Source organism: Trachinotus anak, unplaced genomic scaffold, assembly GCF_046630095.1.
Source record: "Trachinotus anak isolate AG129_WGS33_773 ecotype Australia unplaced genomic scaffold, CSIRO_AGI_Tana_v1 ptg000012l, whole genome shotgun sequence".
Taxonomy (NCBI): domain Eukaryota; kingdom Metazoa; phylum Chordata; class Actinopteri; order Carangiformes; family Carangidae; genus Trachinotus; species Trachinotus anak.
The window spans coordinates 6,669,489-6,686,923 of record NW_027273863.1 but is presented as its reverse complement, the minus strand read 5'-3'; the positions used below and the strand labels follow the sequence as shown (position 1 = coordinate 6,686,923).

General features: G+C 39.1%; 2 protein-coding genes across 3 annotated transcripts; both read left to right on the top strand.

Moving 5' to 3' along the window:
* The first annotated feature begins 377 nt into the window (after nt 1-377).
* On the top strand, nt 378-9,328 carry hhatla (hedgehog acyltransferase like, a). Of its 2 annotated transcripts, XM_071490463.1 has the most exons (13): nt 428-569; nt 1,683-1,810; nt 3,258-3,325; nt 3,475-3,588; nt 4,077-4,097; nt 4,343-4,537; nt 5,641-5,850; nt 6,332-6,503; nt 7,038-7,182; nt 7,272-7,307; nt 7,408-7,609; nt 7,711-7,852; nt 8,223-9,328. In XM_071490463.1, exons 2-13 carry the CDS (start codon nt 1,705-1,707, stop codon nt 8,363-8,365), a joined length of 1,554 nt encoding a protein of 517 aa, XP_071346564.1. In that variant the 5' UTR covers nt 428-569; nt 1,683-1,704; the 3' UTR covers nt 8,366-9,328. The 2 variants fall into 2 exon arrangements, with proteins under 2 accessions (XP_071346565.1, XP_071346564.1); XM_071490464.1 differs by lacking the exon at nt 4,077-4,097 and having other exon boundaries at nt 378-569.
* A 1,788-nt stretch (nt 9,329-11,116) lies between these two features.
* LOC139629197 (kelch-like protein 40a) lies at nt 11,117-15,631 on the top strand. Its single transcript, XM_071491680.1, has 6 exons — nt 11,117-12,350; nt 12,485-12,645; nt 13,125-13,232; nt 13,706-13,891; nt 14,136-14,285; nt 15,167-15,631. Exons 1-6 carry the CDS (start codon nt 11,229-11,231, stop codon nt 15,276-15,278), a joined length of 1,839 nt encoding a protein of 612 aa, XP_071347781.1. The 5' UTR covers nt 11,117-11,228; the 3' UTR covers nt 15,279-15,631.
* The last annotated feature ends 1,804 nt before the right edge of the window (nt 15,632-17,435 follow it).

The window sequence follows — 17,435 nt, the reverse complement described above, 5'->3', positions numbered from 1 at the left end:
AGGATGTGGGTCTGCCACAACATCAAAAAAAACAAACAAAAAAACAACACTTTTATTGCAGCAGCGTCATATTTCATTTAGTAGGCCTGCATTCTGTAATATTTGCATGCCCAGCTCATTTTATTTTCAAGTTTAATCCATTATATTTTGAAGATCAGAGGTAGGCTCTGGTGTTTCACGCTGATATTGTCTCTGTAATAGACCCTGCTATTGATTGCAGCGCTCGCTTTCCCCCTCTTTCTAACCACTGTGTCAGAGCGGGGTTTGCGCTCCAGGAAGGTCTGATGGCTTCGGTGTGGACCACCCCTCAATGCGGTGCAGTAGTGAAGGATAAATATATCCCCCTCCTCCTCCTCCTCCTCCTCCTCCTTTCGTTGAGTCCGCAACATCCTGACTTGCCGAGGCTGGTGATCGCAGGCGGCGGCAGCGGCAAGCCCCCACAAGACGGATGAATTAGAAAAAACCTGCTCTAACTACCGCCACCAATTTTCTTTGACTGATTGACTGTATTGAAGAGTCGGGCTGTAAACACTGCCGCCCCCTTCTTGACAGTGTGAAGCGGATACAAGGTTAGTGAAAACAAGACTCTTTTATTTGTGCATAGGGTTAAATATAAGAGTAACCATGAGAATGGATGCAGAGGGCCCGTGTGTTTTCGGCTCTGTGTGCATGGAGCAGTGAAACTGTGGACCTTGATTTGTATGCAGGACAGTGTGCGGAGGTCCTGCTTGGCCATGGTTACATCTTGGCATGGAAACGACTTGATAGTCCAACTCCTTTAACTTCGACCCAGAGTGCGCTACATGAGCCTGGCGCACACACGCACACACACACCCACTCAACTAGGTACAAGTGCGTTACTCTCCACTGGAAAGTAGCTGCCTGTTTGTTTTCTTACTCCGATGCACCATTCTTGGTCATTCCAGCCAGTGCTAATTATTCTGCGAAGTGAGTCCCCAGCGCCCCTCAGATCACATAGCACTGCAGCTGCCCCGCTGTACAGCAGACCAACTGCAGGAGCTATAATAGGAAGGAGAGGTAGGGTTGCGCAGCTGACGATGCTGATTCCGAGGAGCCAGAGCTCTGCAGTCCTATTTAAGTCACCGGCCTGTCGATCTTGAAGGCTTATTAGTAAAATGCCAGCTCATTAAAACACCTTGGTTTGTATCCGACATGAAGAACATGTGTTGATGTGTTGGAACAAGGAGAATTACATTTATTCACCTTGATGGGTTTTTTTGTTGTTAAATAAACGCATTGGGCTGTTTTTGTACTGGGCTGTAATGTAAATAGTTAATTATTGTCAGTAGAATGATGGTATGAAAAGTGCTGATCACTAAACTGAACAATCTACAGTAATAAATAGTGTGTATACTGGATTCGAAACCTTTATTTGACACATTTTTAATTGTTAAACCCACAGAGTAATTCCACAAGGCTGTCAAAATAATTGTTTTCATACTGTTAGGCCTCAGGCCGAACTGAAAATGAACAATTTCTTCTTTTAGTATAAACAATTACATGTTTAAAACACAGGTTCAGTAAACCTTGGTTAACCCCTTGTCCATATTTTTAAAATGTTATGTTACCAGCTTTGAATCCGTCTATTTTAATTCATACTCATACTGTTTCCCTTCAGTCAGATCTAATATTGTGTGGCTGATTGCTTTTCAACCCGTTAGGCTCCCTGTGTACAGATTCACCATGGGGATCAAAGCTGCTCTCCCCAGATATGAGCTATATCTCTACACAGCTGTACTCGCCGTGGCCTTGATATGGGCAGGCAGTTGGATATTTGAAGCTTCAAGTGGTGAGTGCACAACAAGTCAAGAGATGTCCAACGCACATACACACTGTCAATTTAACGTTAAAAATCGATAACACAGTGCAAGAGGTTTACTGAAGTTCACTAAAATCCATTCATATTTATTGAAGGTTGAGTGAATGGACACTTTTAAACCAGCTGCTCCAGAGCTTTGAATAAAAAAACACGCTGCAGACCTCACTTTTAATTCAAATATATCTCACTGAAAACTCACTGATGTGTAAAAATGTGAATTTATTGTTGAAATCTGCACCAAAAAATAAGATCCCTAATTAAAACACTGCTCTAGTTCACCTAAAGCTGTGCAGAACTAAGTCCATTCAGCAGATTAAAAGGGACCTCTGTCCCCTGAGGAATTCCTGCATGCTCCTATTAATACGAAGACAATTTTAAGATGGTCCAGTTACTTTCTAATTATTTTCTTCATGGAGATATTTCAGTTTAAGAATCAGTTACAGTGAGCCAGCTAATTCCCAAACCTTTTATCCTGAAATAATATCAAATATTTGCATGTATTCAGACCCTAAAATGCTAAAACTAGCCTCCTCACACAGTGAATCTGAATGGACTCAGTGTAATCTGGCGAATGGTACAGTCTGCCACAGTCTGTGCTGTCAGATTGGCCAGGACAGAGTCATGCCATTCATCATTTTGTCCTGATCCTTATTCTTTAGTATTTACTCTGTGTCTTGAAATGGTCATTTACGGCTGCTCAGTCAGTGGGATTTCTGCACTAGTCTGCATGCTACAGTAGCACTGTATACTGCCAATAGAAGTCTGGCTGTGTTCCCAGACATAAGAGGCTTTCCCTGACTGACCCTCACATTTTGATATCCTTTTTCATGGCCATTAGTGTAATCAGGCAAAGCCGACAGAGCTGCTGTGGGGGCACGTGCCAATCACATTTGTCGCTGTGCACTGAATGTCTCAAAAGCGTTGCCATAATTCTGATAATAATCATGCTTATTTTTTCCCCTCATTGTTATTTTTGATCATTTCTGTGTTAGAGTTTCGTTTGTGCAGTGAACTAATCTCCTACAACCAGATTATGACTGTACGAAGGAAGATGTCATATTTAAAAATAGAAAGCTTCACTATGAGTGCATTATGTAAGATCTGATATTATCAAATGGACTCAGTGTGTTCTCACACCTTCAATTCACTGAATAATCCAACAATTACACCGAAGCTATTGAAATTCTGAATCCTACAGGACCTTTGGTTCAGACAGATTATTTAAAATGTTCAGTGTTCACAGAGAACACAAAAATAAAGTTGCCTAAGTTTGGATTTAGTACTCCTCAGCCTAGAAGCTTCCCCGTATACTACAATGTGTTGAAATCTTTACACTTTATTTATTGAACACTATTTCCAATACACAATTTCCAACAAATTGTTTGTTGGTTGTTCTTTATTTTTCTTCTTCATTCAGAGAATATAAACAGAAAGGCCTTCAAAGAAAGTGTGAAACCAGGATGGCATTACTTTGGCAGGAAAATGGTAAGTTGTACATATATATATATATATATATATATATAGTTTGATATAAAATCCTGATATGTATCACATTGTGTTATAAAATTGAATTTACTGATGCATTTACTGAGAGCGCTCACCACGTGTTAGTAATGCAACTTCCTTCTCTGCAGGATGTTGCAGACTTCGAATGGATGATGTGGTTCTCTACATTCCGCAATCATATCCTTTTTGCTCTCACCGGTCACGTGATCTTTGCCAAGATATTCACCCTGGTAGCTCCAAAGGTGCGTGCATGTGTGTGTTGTGGAGACAGAAAGAGAGAGTGTGAATGCCCGTGAGATAGCACTGTATTCTGACTCCGTACAGGTATAACTGCATGTCTCTTTTATCTATATGTATATGTATGTAATACACATGTATACATATGTGTGTGTTTGCACTTTGGGAATGAATGGTTTGGGCCAGTCAAGGCTAAACACCAGATTTTATTTGATATGTGCTATAAACACATTAATCTCAAAGCTACCTTTGATGTGAACAGTATGCCCAAGTAATTCAGTTCAGTCAAATCCAGTGCATCTATATTCTACTGAATAAAAAGATGATCTAATAAATTATTAACATGATGCATGAGCATGAGCTGCATCTGTTAGACTGTGGTGGTGTATGTTGAGTATACCCATGATTCTTTCTTTTGAATATTTTGACATATTTAAAACAGTTGATTATGTTTTAAACATGTTTTCTATCTTGTTCCATGCTTACACTGAAGATTGGTATAGATGGATGTAAGGTAACATTAATAAACGTTTGAATTTTATAACATTTGTCATGTGTTTCATTTAAACCATTGATATCTGGAAAATGTTTGTTTTTTCCCCCAAAATTTAACCTTTCCATTCTAAAGTATGTCCCTTGTTGTAGATGCAAGAATGTTATTGTACTAACACCATCCTTCATGTGTGTTGCATTAAATTATGACTTGTATAAAACTCTTGTCATTGCATCACACTGATGCTGGCCCCTCTTTACCCACAGCACAGATCCTTGATCTTTGGTGTGTACGGTGGTTTGGCAGTCCTGGTCACGATGGGCTGGACCTTCATGGCTCTGATTCTGTCTCACTGCATCATACTCTACAGTGTTGCTCTGGTCAAGAGGAAGTGGATGTGCTTATTAGCTGGCCTGACCACACTGGCCTCCATCAAGCTGGAACCATATAACTCCTGGCAGGTGAGTGGGTGGTTCCAGGTTCAAACAGCAGCCAGGCTGCTCCACGATTTAGGTGCAAAAACACTGAATGTGCAATTACTTGATTTGGAATGAGTAGCATGTATTTGAAGATGTTCATCTTATGAACTCCATAGACCAGAAGAAAAATCATTCATGAAAGAGTGGCCAGTGGAAATGTCAGAGAACTGAAGGGATATGATTCAATTATCTGCGTTTTAAAAGAGCAGAAGGCGTTGCATGGTTTCTACAGGAAGACCAGTGAAAAGAACAATGCTGTACGGTGGAAAGGGTTGTGCAGCGTCACTTTCACTTCCAATCTAAATTGTTGAAAAATTACATAAAGATTCTATGATTAAATGTTGGTAAAGAAAGGCATTAAAGGGCTTAAAGGTGATAAGACTGATCAACAGGGGAAATCATGTTACAACAACACAAGAGACAAGCTACTAAGAGGTAAGAGAACAGATGAAGTCCTATTTGAATAAAATCAATAAAAATAAAAAAACAAATTAAAAAAACAGAGAGATGAAATTAAAAGCTATGTGCATAATAGTAAACTATATAAATAAATTACCAAATATTTGTGCTCAAGACAAAATAATCCAGAAGTGCAGCTCTGGTAGCCTTGATGTATCTTCTATACATAAAATAAATATGGTTACATATGTGTAAGTCTAAATAATAAATACAATATTCATAAAAGTATGTTAATGTATATGGTGTTATAATTCATAATTTGTGCAGTATATGTAATATACACACGGTACAATACCAATAACACAATAGCATGAAATATATTTAAGAGAAATTGAAAATTCACAAAATGATAAATAATATAAAAATACAATAAGAATAAGCAGTAATATAGTATTACATGGTGATATAAATGATATAATTCAATATAGTGTGATGTTAGACATGTTCCAACTGTTCCTTCTACTCACCCTGTTGTAATAGTAATAGTAATAATAATATATAATTGAGAACAAGGTGCAGGTGTGTTATTGTAAAGTTCTTGTTTCAAGCCAAATACTGGCTAATCTGTCGTCCATATGTGAAAAGATGATCTTTGAGGCTCAGAAGAAGTCTGACTCCTCCTTTAGGAAGCCTTGGTGACCGGCTCCTTCGACCTGCAAGACATCCTGTTCTATGGAGGCTGCGGCTTCAGCATCATGCGCTGTATGAGCTTTGGTTTGGAGAACTGTGAAAAGAAGGACGGCAACTACACATTCTCTGACCTGCTGAAATACAACTTCTACCTCCCCTTCTTCTTCTTTGGACCTATCATGACCTTTGACCGGTATCATGCGCAGGTGAGGATTTTAAGATTAAACTGAGGACAAATTAGTGAAATGGAAATGTGAGCAGATTTGACAGTAGTTATACGGCCATCACTCATGATTGAACATTGTGTGAGAAAGCTGCTGAAGGCTCATGTAACACCCACATGCAGTGTCTTTTTAGGACAGCTGATGCAGATCTGCAAGACACTGATGTGTGTTTATATAACTCAATTTGAAAGCCACGGACAACAATGATTCTGTGTCACTGTATATGAAAACAAATGAAAATAAAAATGTAATACTCCTAAGCACTATCTACTAAACAAATGAATGTGCCCATTTTGAATTATTAACCTGGTTAACAAATAAGCACTACAGTTACTGCTGCTGCTAATACTCACCATTTGTATATGTCAGTTACTAGAGAATATCGTTCCAACTATAACAACATGGTGGGTTGGTCAAAACAAAAATGGCTTATTCACAAAACTAAACATTTTTCAATCCACAGGCGAACAACACCCAGTTGACCCGCAAAGAAAGGGAGATGTGGAACATCACCACCAAGGCTTTGTTGCATCTGGGAGTTATTCTGGTGGTGGATGTCTTCTTCCACTATCTTTACATCTTGACAATCCCCAGTGACATGAAGCTGGTCACCAAGCTGTCTGACTGGTGTCTGGGTGGGTTATGTGTTGTAACAATGGTGGGTCTGGCACAGCTGGTAGTGATGCTTGTATTTATTAATTTTTTTTAAATCACTTATAGTTGACATTTCTTGCATTATTGTGGAATCACTCTATACCCTTGAATTAAATTATTTTCAGCGTGGTAATGACTCTAAATAGCAGTGAGACCACACTAAAACTCTTCACTGAAACCCACACAAATAATTCTGGCATCTGGTCAATGGTAGATATTAATAGATATAAACAGATAAATAATATTGCAAAGAAAATACAACTTTATCACAGACTTCTAACACTGTTTTGATGCAGCTGTGGTCAGTGTTGTTATTATTACTGGCTGACATCCAATGTTTATTAAAGGGTTAATATCTAATATTCATTCCACGCATCACTTTTATTCTATTTTCTATGTAGTTGAGCAGTCTAAGCATCGTGTGCTTTATAAAACATGAAAGTCTACCTCTAGCAGAACTTTACTATTAATGTCTCTTTAGCTAAAATAGCCTTTTTCCACATGTGCTTTTACAGCTGGTCTGGCTTATTCCAACCTGGTGTATGACTGGGTGAAAGCAGCCGTGATGTTTGGTGTCATCAACACTGTGGCTACACTAGACCACCTGGACCCTCCCCAGCCCCCCAAGTGTATCACCATGCTCTATGTCTTCGCTGAGACGTACGTGTGACCTGCACTGGTTGTGTGAAATCTTGATAAATCATTGTATAGTTTCTTTGTTGACTATGCAAAATCTTTTTTTTTTTCAGGCACTTTGACAGAGGCATCAATGACTGGCTGTGCAAGTGAGTGTTTGGCTTTAAATTTGTGGGTTTATATGACAGGACCCATCATATAAAAGATGTTTCTTCTTTGTTGCATTAAATGTGAGTTTTGATTTTGCAGGTATGTTTATGACTATATTGGCGGTGATCATGATAAAATCTTCAAAGAACTCTTAGCAACCATATGCACCTTTGCTATCACCACCTTGTGGCTGGGTCCATGTGAATTGGTTTACATCTGGTCCTTTTTCAACTGCTTTGGCCTCAACTTTGAGCTGTGGGTGGCCAAGTTATTCTCCTTTCCTCCACTTTCTACTGCTGAGGTGAGGAAAATGAAAGAATTTCAAATGGATATTCAATTAGGAAACATTTAATTTTATAGCTACCAGATACCTGAATGCATTCCTGTGTCCCCTGTGTCTAGGGTGTTATGGGTGAAGCTATGTCACGCAGGATCCGTGGTGTGTTCAATGCTGCCAACTTCTGGGCCATCGTCCTCTACAACGTTCTCTCCCTCAACAGTTTGGAGTTTGCCAAACTTGTGGGCAGGAGATTGATTTTCAAAGGTAGGGAACAACCAGGGTATATAGCATAAATAAAACAGAGGCTTTCCTGTCAGTTCCAGTCAAAGCGAGAACAACACAGACAGACATCAAAAGGAGCAGAATCTCAAGGGGCACCATCCTCCAGAGATCACATGACTTTAGCATCCTCTTTGTTGCTTTCTTTCAAATAGAAGGAAAGTCTCTTAACAACCGAAGCGTTAGGAATCAGAGAGGTTGTCCACAGGATTATCTGCACACATCTGCAACATCTACTCATGTCACAGCACAAAGGAAGCTGCGTCCCTTTACAGTCATACCTTTCAGTTCTGATTTCTTCTCATTTCCCCTCTCCATTTCCTCCCTCTCTCCCTCTTTTTCTTTTATCCTCCAGGTTTCCCTCTGTCCACCCTGTCAGTGTTACTTGTGACCTACTGTGGCGTGCAGCTGGTGAAGGAGAGAGAGCGACAACAAGCCCTGCTGGATGATCTGGAGCCGGTGAAGCCAGTCGATGGTGGCAAAGAAAAAGCAGAATAAACAGACAGAAAAGCACAGAGTTTCACAGACTTCATGGTCGACAGCCCCCTTCACATTGTTCCATCCTTGGCCCTGCGAACTGTAACTGAAACAGACTATAACAGCCAGTCAGCACCTACATTGTTCAGAAGTCTTTTTTTTTTTTTGCTTTTGTTTGTCAGAAGCGAGGCAATGTTTTGAACTGTGAAATATCCTCAAGTGCACTTGCTGTAGATAATCGCCACGTCCTCTGGCACAAACCCACCGATGGTGCATTTTGTATTTGTATTTTATGCGAACACAAGATTGTTTAGCAAATTATAGGCCTGCCAAATATTTTATGACACTACACATAATAGTATATACAAGGACAGACAGTATTACCGATTATTTTCAGTCAGATGGTGTCTCAGTTTTGCTTTAGACGCCTTATATTCTAATCATAACACTGAAAGGGTTAAAAACTTGAGAAAACTTGAAATCAGGGTGCCACAAAGGGAGTGCAATGAAGAAAATACATAAAGGGTGCTGTGGAAATCCTCCACGTTGCTTGCAGCTGATTGTAAAGTGTATTTGCCCTACTGTCAAATACAAGTCAGGATGTGTAGGATAGTCTATTTTAATGTTGATTGAGAATGTGTTGAAAACCTGAATGTAGTTCAACTATCCAGAGAACAACAGCTTACTCCACTACCATACCATCCACAGGAGATTACAGTAGGTGTGACATTTCAGGATATCTTTCTCCCCCCTCTCTCACATGATCCAGGTCCTCAGTTCGCTGTGAAAGATACCAGACCCAGCAGGGAAAATGGGTCAGTCTTATCCTGCCTGTCACCAAAACCTGCTGTGTGTCTTCAGTGCTGCAGATAGTCGGGAATATGTTTATGCAGATTGTAACGCCTTTTCTCATTGAAGGGTTTTTATTCAAAAGTGTTTCATTCAAAACTTTGACTTGGAATAAAGTTTTGTTTTTAATCCAGACGTGAGACTTCTCTTCCATGAGTTTGTTTTGTTGCTGAATGGAGAGGAAGTTAAAATGGATGTATTGCTGTTTGCTTAAATGGCTAAGAATGGTCTCCATTAACAATTTAATTTTGTTTAAATCAATGTAAATCTATTTGTTGGACACAGTTAGTTATGACTGTGTTGATGTCTTATAGTGAGACGTTATCATCTGTCACCACAAGATGGCCCAGTTTGACCAGAGCTGCTCAATGACTGCCATTAATACCCATGTTATTACATTATGATGATTAAAAAAAAAAGACATAACAGAGTAAACAACCAACACATGTTTTCATTTTCTAAATTCTTCAGTTGTTAAAGAAATACTAAAGCATGTTTGATCAGAGAATAATTGACAATATGCCTGAATGAAGATTTCATCTTCCACCAATTATTTTCCCTCACATTCTCATATCAGATAATCAGTTTAGCTTTCAGTTTCAGTTGATATGACAGGTAAAATTTGTCCCAACTTCCTCATTAGCCCCCACACCCCCACCTTTTATAACACATCTGTGGTTTGTCCTTTAACAAACTCAATGACACTTGTCATTGTCAGCCAGTAGGTGCCAGTGTTTGTTTATCTCTGGATCTATGAGTAAAAAGCTAACTTACTGTTCTGCAAGATGTTGATAGTGTCTTGATCATATTTTAACAATTTATATAACAATACATTTATTAGTCAATGTTGAATTATTTAACATTGTAAAAACCTTTTTTGTAATTTTTTAAAACTTTGCTGCCTTTATATTTTGTTTTGTTTTTTGTTTGTTTGTTTTTGGCCATCTTGAAATCTAATTTTGACTGTTCTTTAAGGTAGCATTTGAGTCATATTTAACTAAATAGTGTAGCATTTTGACTGATTTTTAAAATTGATTTATATATGCTTTTTAAACATAAGGAGAATCCTGTGGTGACCTGATGCTTATATTGTAGGCATATGTCACATAAATATATAAACATCCCCAAATCAATATGCTGATATTGTATAGCCCACAGTACAGTCCAAAGTCTAAGGCCACTTTCTCAGAATGGGAGGATACACAGATAGATGTTTAAAATTAATAAGAAATGAATATGGAAAACATACGTAAGGATATAGATTTTTTTATATGAATGTTGTTTTAATAAACTTGCATATACAATTTAAATATATATTTTCAACTTTTATGGTCACAACATGTTATAGATATTTTTAATATATACACATATACTATTACTATGGGTATTTAATATATGTTATAAACATATATCTTGTGTATGTAATATGTAATAATAATATATTCCCTTATTCTCTTGATCCCAACATCACTCTGGATGCTTATGTTCATGTTCATTTTATAAAACATGAACATGACTTTCTGGTGTCAGGGGAGGTTTATTATGTAACCTGCTGGTCTTCCTAGAACCACTGTTGCATATACAGTGGGCAGTACACACTGTACCTCTACTGATGTCCATGCACCTGCTGAGATACAGGTCAAGCTGGTGTTAGATTACACAGAAAAACAACTTGGTAAAAGTGTGTCAAAATATCAAAGTAATAAGTTGTTCTACTGGATTTAACATGCTGTCATCCCTACGCTTAGTCATTCAGCTGTTTGTGGGGATCTGTGTGGTGCAGGAGGGGTTAGGTCCTGTTTCCTGTCCACCAAAATGGATTCCTCAGCTTTGTGAGGATCCTGTCTATAAATACCCCTGACTTACACTGTGACTGACAGCCACAGACAGCTGCAGCCAGCAACCAACCAATCAACCCATAGAGGACTATCCACAGCAATCTGAGCAGCCCTGTGAGAGCTTGACAGTCCTGCTCCATTGTGGGGAGTAAGTAGGGTGCCCACGAAACCCAACCAGGACCAGGCGACAGAACAAAATGGCTGCCCTGACTATAGACCCGGTGGAGCAGCCTCGGATGTACCAACAGACCCTCCTTCAGGATGGACTGTGCGATCTGTTGGAGAATGACAAGTTTGTGGATTGTGTCCTCAAAATCCAAGACAAGGAGTTCCCATGCCACCGCTTGGTTTTGGCTGCCAGCAGCCCTTTCTTCAAGGCCATGTTCCTGTCTGACCTGGAAGAGAGCAAGAGGCGTGAGATTGTCCTAAAAGACGTGGATCCAAGTGTTATGGGGATGATCCTGCGCTACTTATACACCTCTGACATTAATCTGACTGAACAGAATGTCCAGGATATATTCATGGTTGCTAATATGTACCAGATCCCTTCCATCTTCTCTGTATGCGTGTCCTACCTCCAAGAGAAACTGGTGCTGGGAAATTGTTTAGCTATCTTCAGACTAGGGTTGCTGCTGGATTGTCCCAGGCTCACATTGGCTGCTAGAGAGTTCATCTGTGAACGTTACCAGGTTGTTGTCAGGGACCAGGACTTCCTGCAGCTGGGCCCAAGTGAGCTGGCCTTAATCATCACCTCAGATTCCCTCAATGTGGAGCAGGAGGAGCTGGTGTTTGAATCCCTGATGGACTGGGTCAGACATGATGAGAAGAACCGGGTTAAAGACCTGCCAGAACTGTTGCACTGCGTCCGTTTTCGGCTGATACCTTTGGATTACTTCAAAGAGAAAGTGGAGCGCCACCAGTACATCCGATTCAGCCAGGAGATCAAGAAGGAGCTTGACCTCGTCAAGGATGCTCACAGAGGGCGTCTCCCAAAGCCCAGGAAGCCCAGCAGTGACGGGGCAAAAGGGGGAGAAGGAAGCGAGGACGAGGATGATGATGAGGAAGGGTACCTGCCAGGTATCCTCAACAACAACCCACGCTTTGGGATGTTTGAGACGGACCTGATACTTATGATCAATGACACAGGGACTGTGGCCTATTACCCAGCAGGAAATGAATGCTTTGTGGTGTCAGAATCCACAGAAATTCCCAAAAACCACTGCAGCCTGGTCACCAAGGAGAACCAGGTGTTTGTTGTCGGAGGACTTCTCTACAACGAGGAGGATAAAGACGAGCCATTCAGTTCTTACTTCCTACAGGTAGTGCACCAATCATGAGGACCATCAGCAGCTCTTTGTAATTCAAAAAACAAATAGCTTATCTTACAACATAACCTGTAAACCTGTAAATATGTTAACATGGATGCCTAACGGATCATTTTCTTTGTCCCCAGTTTGACCCAGTGAGTTCAGAATGGTTAGGGATGCCCTCACAACCCAACCCTCGTTGCCTGTTTGGGCTGGCAGACGCTGAGAACTCCATCTTTGTTGTGGGAGGGAAGGAACTGAAGGACGGCGAGCATGTCCTGGATTCAGTCATGATCTATGACAGACAGTAAGTACAGATACTAAATTTAATATGGACCTTTAATACTGACAATCTATTGTGAAAACACTTCATTTTAGTACATTCAAATAATTTGTAATGGCCTTTCAAAGCAATAGAGTATAAAACTATTACTCTCACAGTCAAGGCATTACATATATTTTTCCACAGATACAGCAAATGTCACCATGCATTTATAGCAGATTCAATGGATTTTTGAATGGTTTATTTAGTTTAAATATTTAGATGGTTTATTTAGTTTAAATAAACCCATAAGGGAATACTTAATCCTTCTGTTCATCTGAAAAATCACCTTTTGGAGATCAGTTTTTCGTTGAACAAGAACCTGGCTTTTTGAATTCCTGAGCATTTCCATAAATTCTCTTAGAATTATTGTGTGAATCACATGTATTATCTGTAGAGCCACTGTGCATTATGTTATACCTATATATTTCATGCATTTACTGTATACATGTTTTCGTACACAGGTCTTTCAAATGGGGGGAATCAGACCCTCTGCCTTATGAAGTATATGGCCATGGAACTGTATCACACAAAGGTCTTGTCTATGTCATTGGAGGAAAGTCTCAAAGCAAGTAGGTGGCACAACATATAGTCTATAACTTCAACTTTTACCTGATAATTTCTTGTTTCACTACACATCAGGAGTGTTGTTTTACACTGTGGGTCTATTCGGTAAAAAGAACATTGAGGTTCCTCATTCGATACCTATACATGTAAAATATACAGATTGTGACAGTGATATCATGTTGTCAAATAAAACCATAGTTTCTTCTAATCTTGTGCTATTATTCATTTAGTAACAGCAAGTATCATTTTGAGTATTTTGAAACTAAACCAATCAGCAATGCATTTCCATAGAGTTGGTGATTCATGAGAGGCAGATTAAAAAAGAAAGAAAAAAAATAGTCCGAAAAAGAGCAGCAGAGGTCCAGATACCCTGACTGACTTTTATCTTGACATCATCATTAAGAAAGGTAAACTGAACTTTATGTATGAAATTAGCAGAGTGCCCCTTTAACACACCGTATTGCATGTTTTTATGCAGGAAGTGCATGAGAAGAGTCTGCGTCTACAATCCTACTAAGTTTGAGTGGAAGGACCTGGCTCCTCTGAAGACGGCCCGCTCCCTGTTTGGTGTTACCGTTCACAAAGACCAGATTTACGTGGTGACGGGAGTCACAGACGCAGGCCTCACCAGCTCTGTGGAGGTCTATGACATCGCCACCAACAAGTGAGACAACTGTTTTTTTTGGGGGGGGGGGGTTTATGATCTACTTTATCTAACTGTTATGAGGTGAAGCATCTGTCCACATAAGTAAAATGACTCACCAAGCATGAATAGCAGATCATTAGATCATAAAACAGCACTCATTGTACTGCTGAGGGTGTCATACAATAATATAGCAGCTTATTTAACACCATCAACACCTCCCTGTGTGTGGTTACTGTCTGGTTATTGTCCTGTTGTGCTCCAGGTGGTCTGAGTTCACAGAGTTCCCTCAGCAGCGCAGCTCCCTTAATCTCCTCTCTTTGGGAGGCTTCCTGTACGCTGTGGGGGGCTTTGCTATGATGCCCAGCGAAACCAGCGACGAACTAGTTCCAACAGAGATGACTGACATCTGGAGGTAACAGGCTGCTCAATTATCCGAATTATAACATAGTTGTAAGCAGATATAGGGACATTTTAAGTGTGTATGAACAATTATATCTTCTCTGACAACACATTTCACATTATTACATCTGTGTTTTGTTTCATTGTCATTCATTATCTGTTTATACACAGGCTGCCCATAGGAGGCGCTTTCATTGCTGAGAAATGAATTAGCAAATACTTGTATCTGCTTATAACTACATTACAGTATGCCATAAAGTATTTATTACATGTTTAAATTGGTTGGATTAGCTCAATATGTCATTCAGACTTGATAAATATTATTCCTCTGTGCCACAGAGCTCCACCATCTTTAAGACTCACTTGAGCACCAAATGTGTATTAATCTGACCTGTTTTTAAAGATTTACATCTTTAGTGGGAACAATTGGGTTTGGTGCCGAGTGCCAAAAACAGGGTAAAGTACTGGGAGACAGAAAAATGCATTGTTAGTTTTGGTCTTTTCAAAGGAAGTGTTGACAATAAGGAAAATTATAAAATAAAACAAGACTCAAAACAAATCACAATAATAGCTGAAGGTCAGTTCACACTATTATTAATGTGCCTTTCCTTTGACAAGTCCAAATTTTTGACATGAAAAAGATCAAGTTCTATATATAAACACATACACAAAAATGTATTTTGACTCCAAAAATTTAATTTCTTTCTTTTCCATTACTTCCATTATTTACATTACTTCCATCTTAATACTATCAATGGAACAATGACAAAAAGTCCTTTTCATATCAAATCATTCTCTGTACATGAAAGACATTGAGATTACATTTATTATTACTGCATGCTGTCTTATGATGCCACAGGGCACCAAACACTAACATATGTATCTTTCCCACAGATATGAGGAGGCAGAGAAATGCTGGAACGGGATTTTGCGAGAGATTAGCTATGCTGCGGGATCCACTGTTCTTCCAGTGCGTCTCAACACTCTGCGTCTCACCAAGTTATAAGAAGTAAATGAGTGTACTCATTATGGACACTGGCCTAAGGTTAGCTAAGGGTATATAATGTTTGGGCAACAACTGAATTTAGTTTTGTGTTATGAAATCAGAATTGAATTGTTTTATCTCATGTTTTACAGCAGGGGGAGACAGATACATGCTAAGGCTAAAAAGGGCTGCAGGAAAAGGGCAAATTATCATATCACACCAAATTTCTTTTATAAAAAGCTAAAATGTTGATTTGTACATCTGTTTTTGTTATATTGTTTGATAATTTTTCTTTACTACCTGTTTGCTTCATTTAAACAGAAATAAAGATTGATTCTGTTCACTTCCATTTGGAACGACACAAAAGGCCTCTTCACAGTGCAAACGGTTTCATTCATCTTCATCTGACATTTTGTTGAATAACATATTTACAGCTGATTCCACATAATATACAGTACACAATATTTACACAAAATTTACATGGCAACAAATAAGAGACACTGCATCACCATAATAGACATTATGCAAATGGCATGAGGGAGAAACACACATTTAAAAATGTAAACATCGATTTCCAGTTGACACCTGAGCACTGTAAGTCATCACTATGAAAGACATAAACCATTTCATAAACCAATTCATTGGCCATATTTACAGTTTCACATTATATACAATAGCTGTGTGTGTGACCTTTAGTCTGAGGTACTTTCAGTTAGTTTCAGTTCAGTTTCAGTTTCACACACACAAGAGCTAGAGAGGGAATTAGAGCAAACATCGAACTGCAGCATGAATCCGACATGAAATGTGATACTGTCACTGCCTGAACGAGGGAAAATGAGAAGGTGGCTTCAAATGTTTGGCTAACATCTCTGTGAGGCTGTGCTTTGAGCTTCATGCACAACATGCTGATGTTTAACAGATATAATGTATGTTTCATGTGGTATTGTTGCTATGTTTGCACAATTCACCTTCTTAGTTTGGTGTGTTAGCATGCTAGCATTTTCTAATCAGCACTAAACACAAAGTACAGCTGAGGCTGATGGGAATGTCATCTGTTTTTTAGGTGTTTAGTCATATTACTGGACAAAATGAACTTTTTACCTGATGAGTAGTACATAGTAGCAGTTGTACATGAATGTCTGAACTAAGTTTTTCTAAGTATGGAGCACTACAGGAAAAGTCACAGGGGGGTCACCAAAGTCAGTATGACTCATCCACAAAGAATCATGAATGTCTGCACAAAATATCTTGGCAAACTATACAACAGTTGCTGAGATATTTCAGTCTGGACAAAAGTGATTTTTCAACCAAATGACAATGCCATCTGTAAAGTAACACCACTGGCATGGCTAAAAACAATATGATACAACATATATATTTAATCTGTAAGTATAGAATAGAACAGAATAGAACAGAATAGAATAGAATAGAATAGAATAGAATCCCGAAACTCAATCCAATGAAATGAATTGTCCATGTACTTCAGTTAATGGAAGTTAATCGTTATTGTGGACTAATAATGGAATACATCTGGTCCATTAGTTTCAGAAACAGTAAAACTGAATGTCTGTTAAGTGACTGTGCACTCAGACGAAACTAAAAGCCTTTTGTAATCTGAGATAAATTTCACAAGCATGAGTTTTAGTCTCTCCTCTGGAATGTTATCCGGCAGTAATTCAGCAGAGTGTGTGTCCTGTGTAAAACTGTCATACACAGGACAGGAACGTCCGGGACGTTGGTTATGCCACAGATTCCTCCTCTGTGATTGCTGTTCATGACAGCCTGACACTCTCATTAATGTTGTTACAACTGGTCCCTTTAGCAACATGGCCATTAGTTTAAGTGCTTGTGGTCCTCTTGTGTAACATACCCTTTTCATAAACATCATCCTATAGGACGCAGCTCATCTCTGGCTCTGTGCATCTATTGCTTAACATCAGATGGGAAATGCTGACCAGGAGTCCCATTTCCTTTTAACTCACATTGTGATCATGAAGATCTTTTTCCCTGCTGTATTCAGAGACTTATGATGATTGATTTTTAAGAACTTGTAAATATTCAGTTCAGGTTGACTCCTCATGTGGCCTCACCAAAGCATTACACTGTAGTACGTCAGTGTGTAGATATCAGATTATCTGCCAGTGAGTCAGTCAACCAGTACAATAGAAGTACCTCCAT

Excerpts from the sequence above, each read along its gene's own strand:
- LOC139629197 (XM_071491680.1), top strand. The coding sequence starts at position 11,229 with ATGGCTGCCCTGACTATAGACCCGGTGGAGCAGCCTCGGATGTACCAA. Across the intron at positions 13,892-14,135 it reads TATGACATCGCCACCAACAA|GTGGTCTGAGTTCACAGAGT; the intron begins GTGAGACAACTG and ends GTTGTGCTCCAG. Across the intron at positions 14,286-15,166 it reads GAGATGACTGACATCTGGAG|ATATGAGGAGGCAGAGAAAT; the intron begins GTAACAGGCTGC and ends TCTTTCCCACAG.
- hhatla (XM_071490463.1), top strand. The coding sequence starts at position 1,705 with ATGGGGATCAAAGCTGCTCTCCCCAGATATGAGCTATATCTCTACACA. Across the intron at positions 4,538-5,640 it reads AACCATATAACTCCTGGCAG|GAAGCCTTGGTGACCGGCTC; the intron begins GTGAGTGGGTGG and ends CTCCTCCTTTAG. Across the intron at positions 7,183-7,271 it reads CTCTATGTCTTCGCTGAGAC|GCACTTTGACAGAGGCATCA; the intron begins GTACGTGTGACC and ends TTTTTTTTTCAG.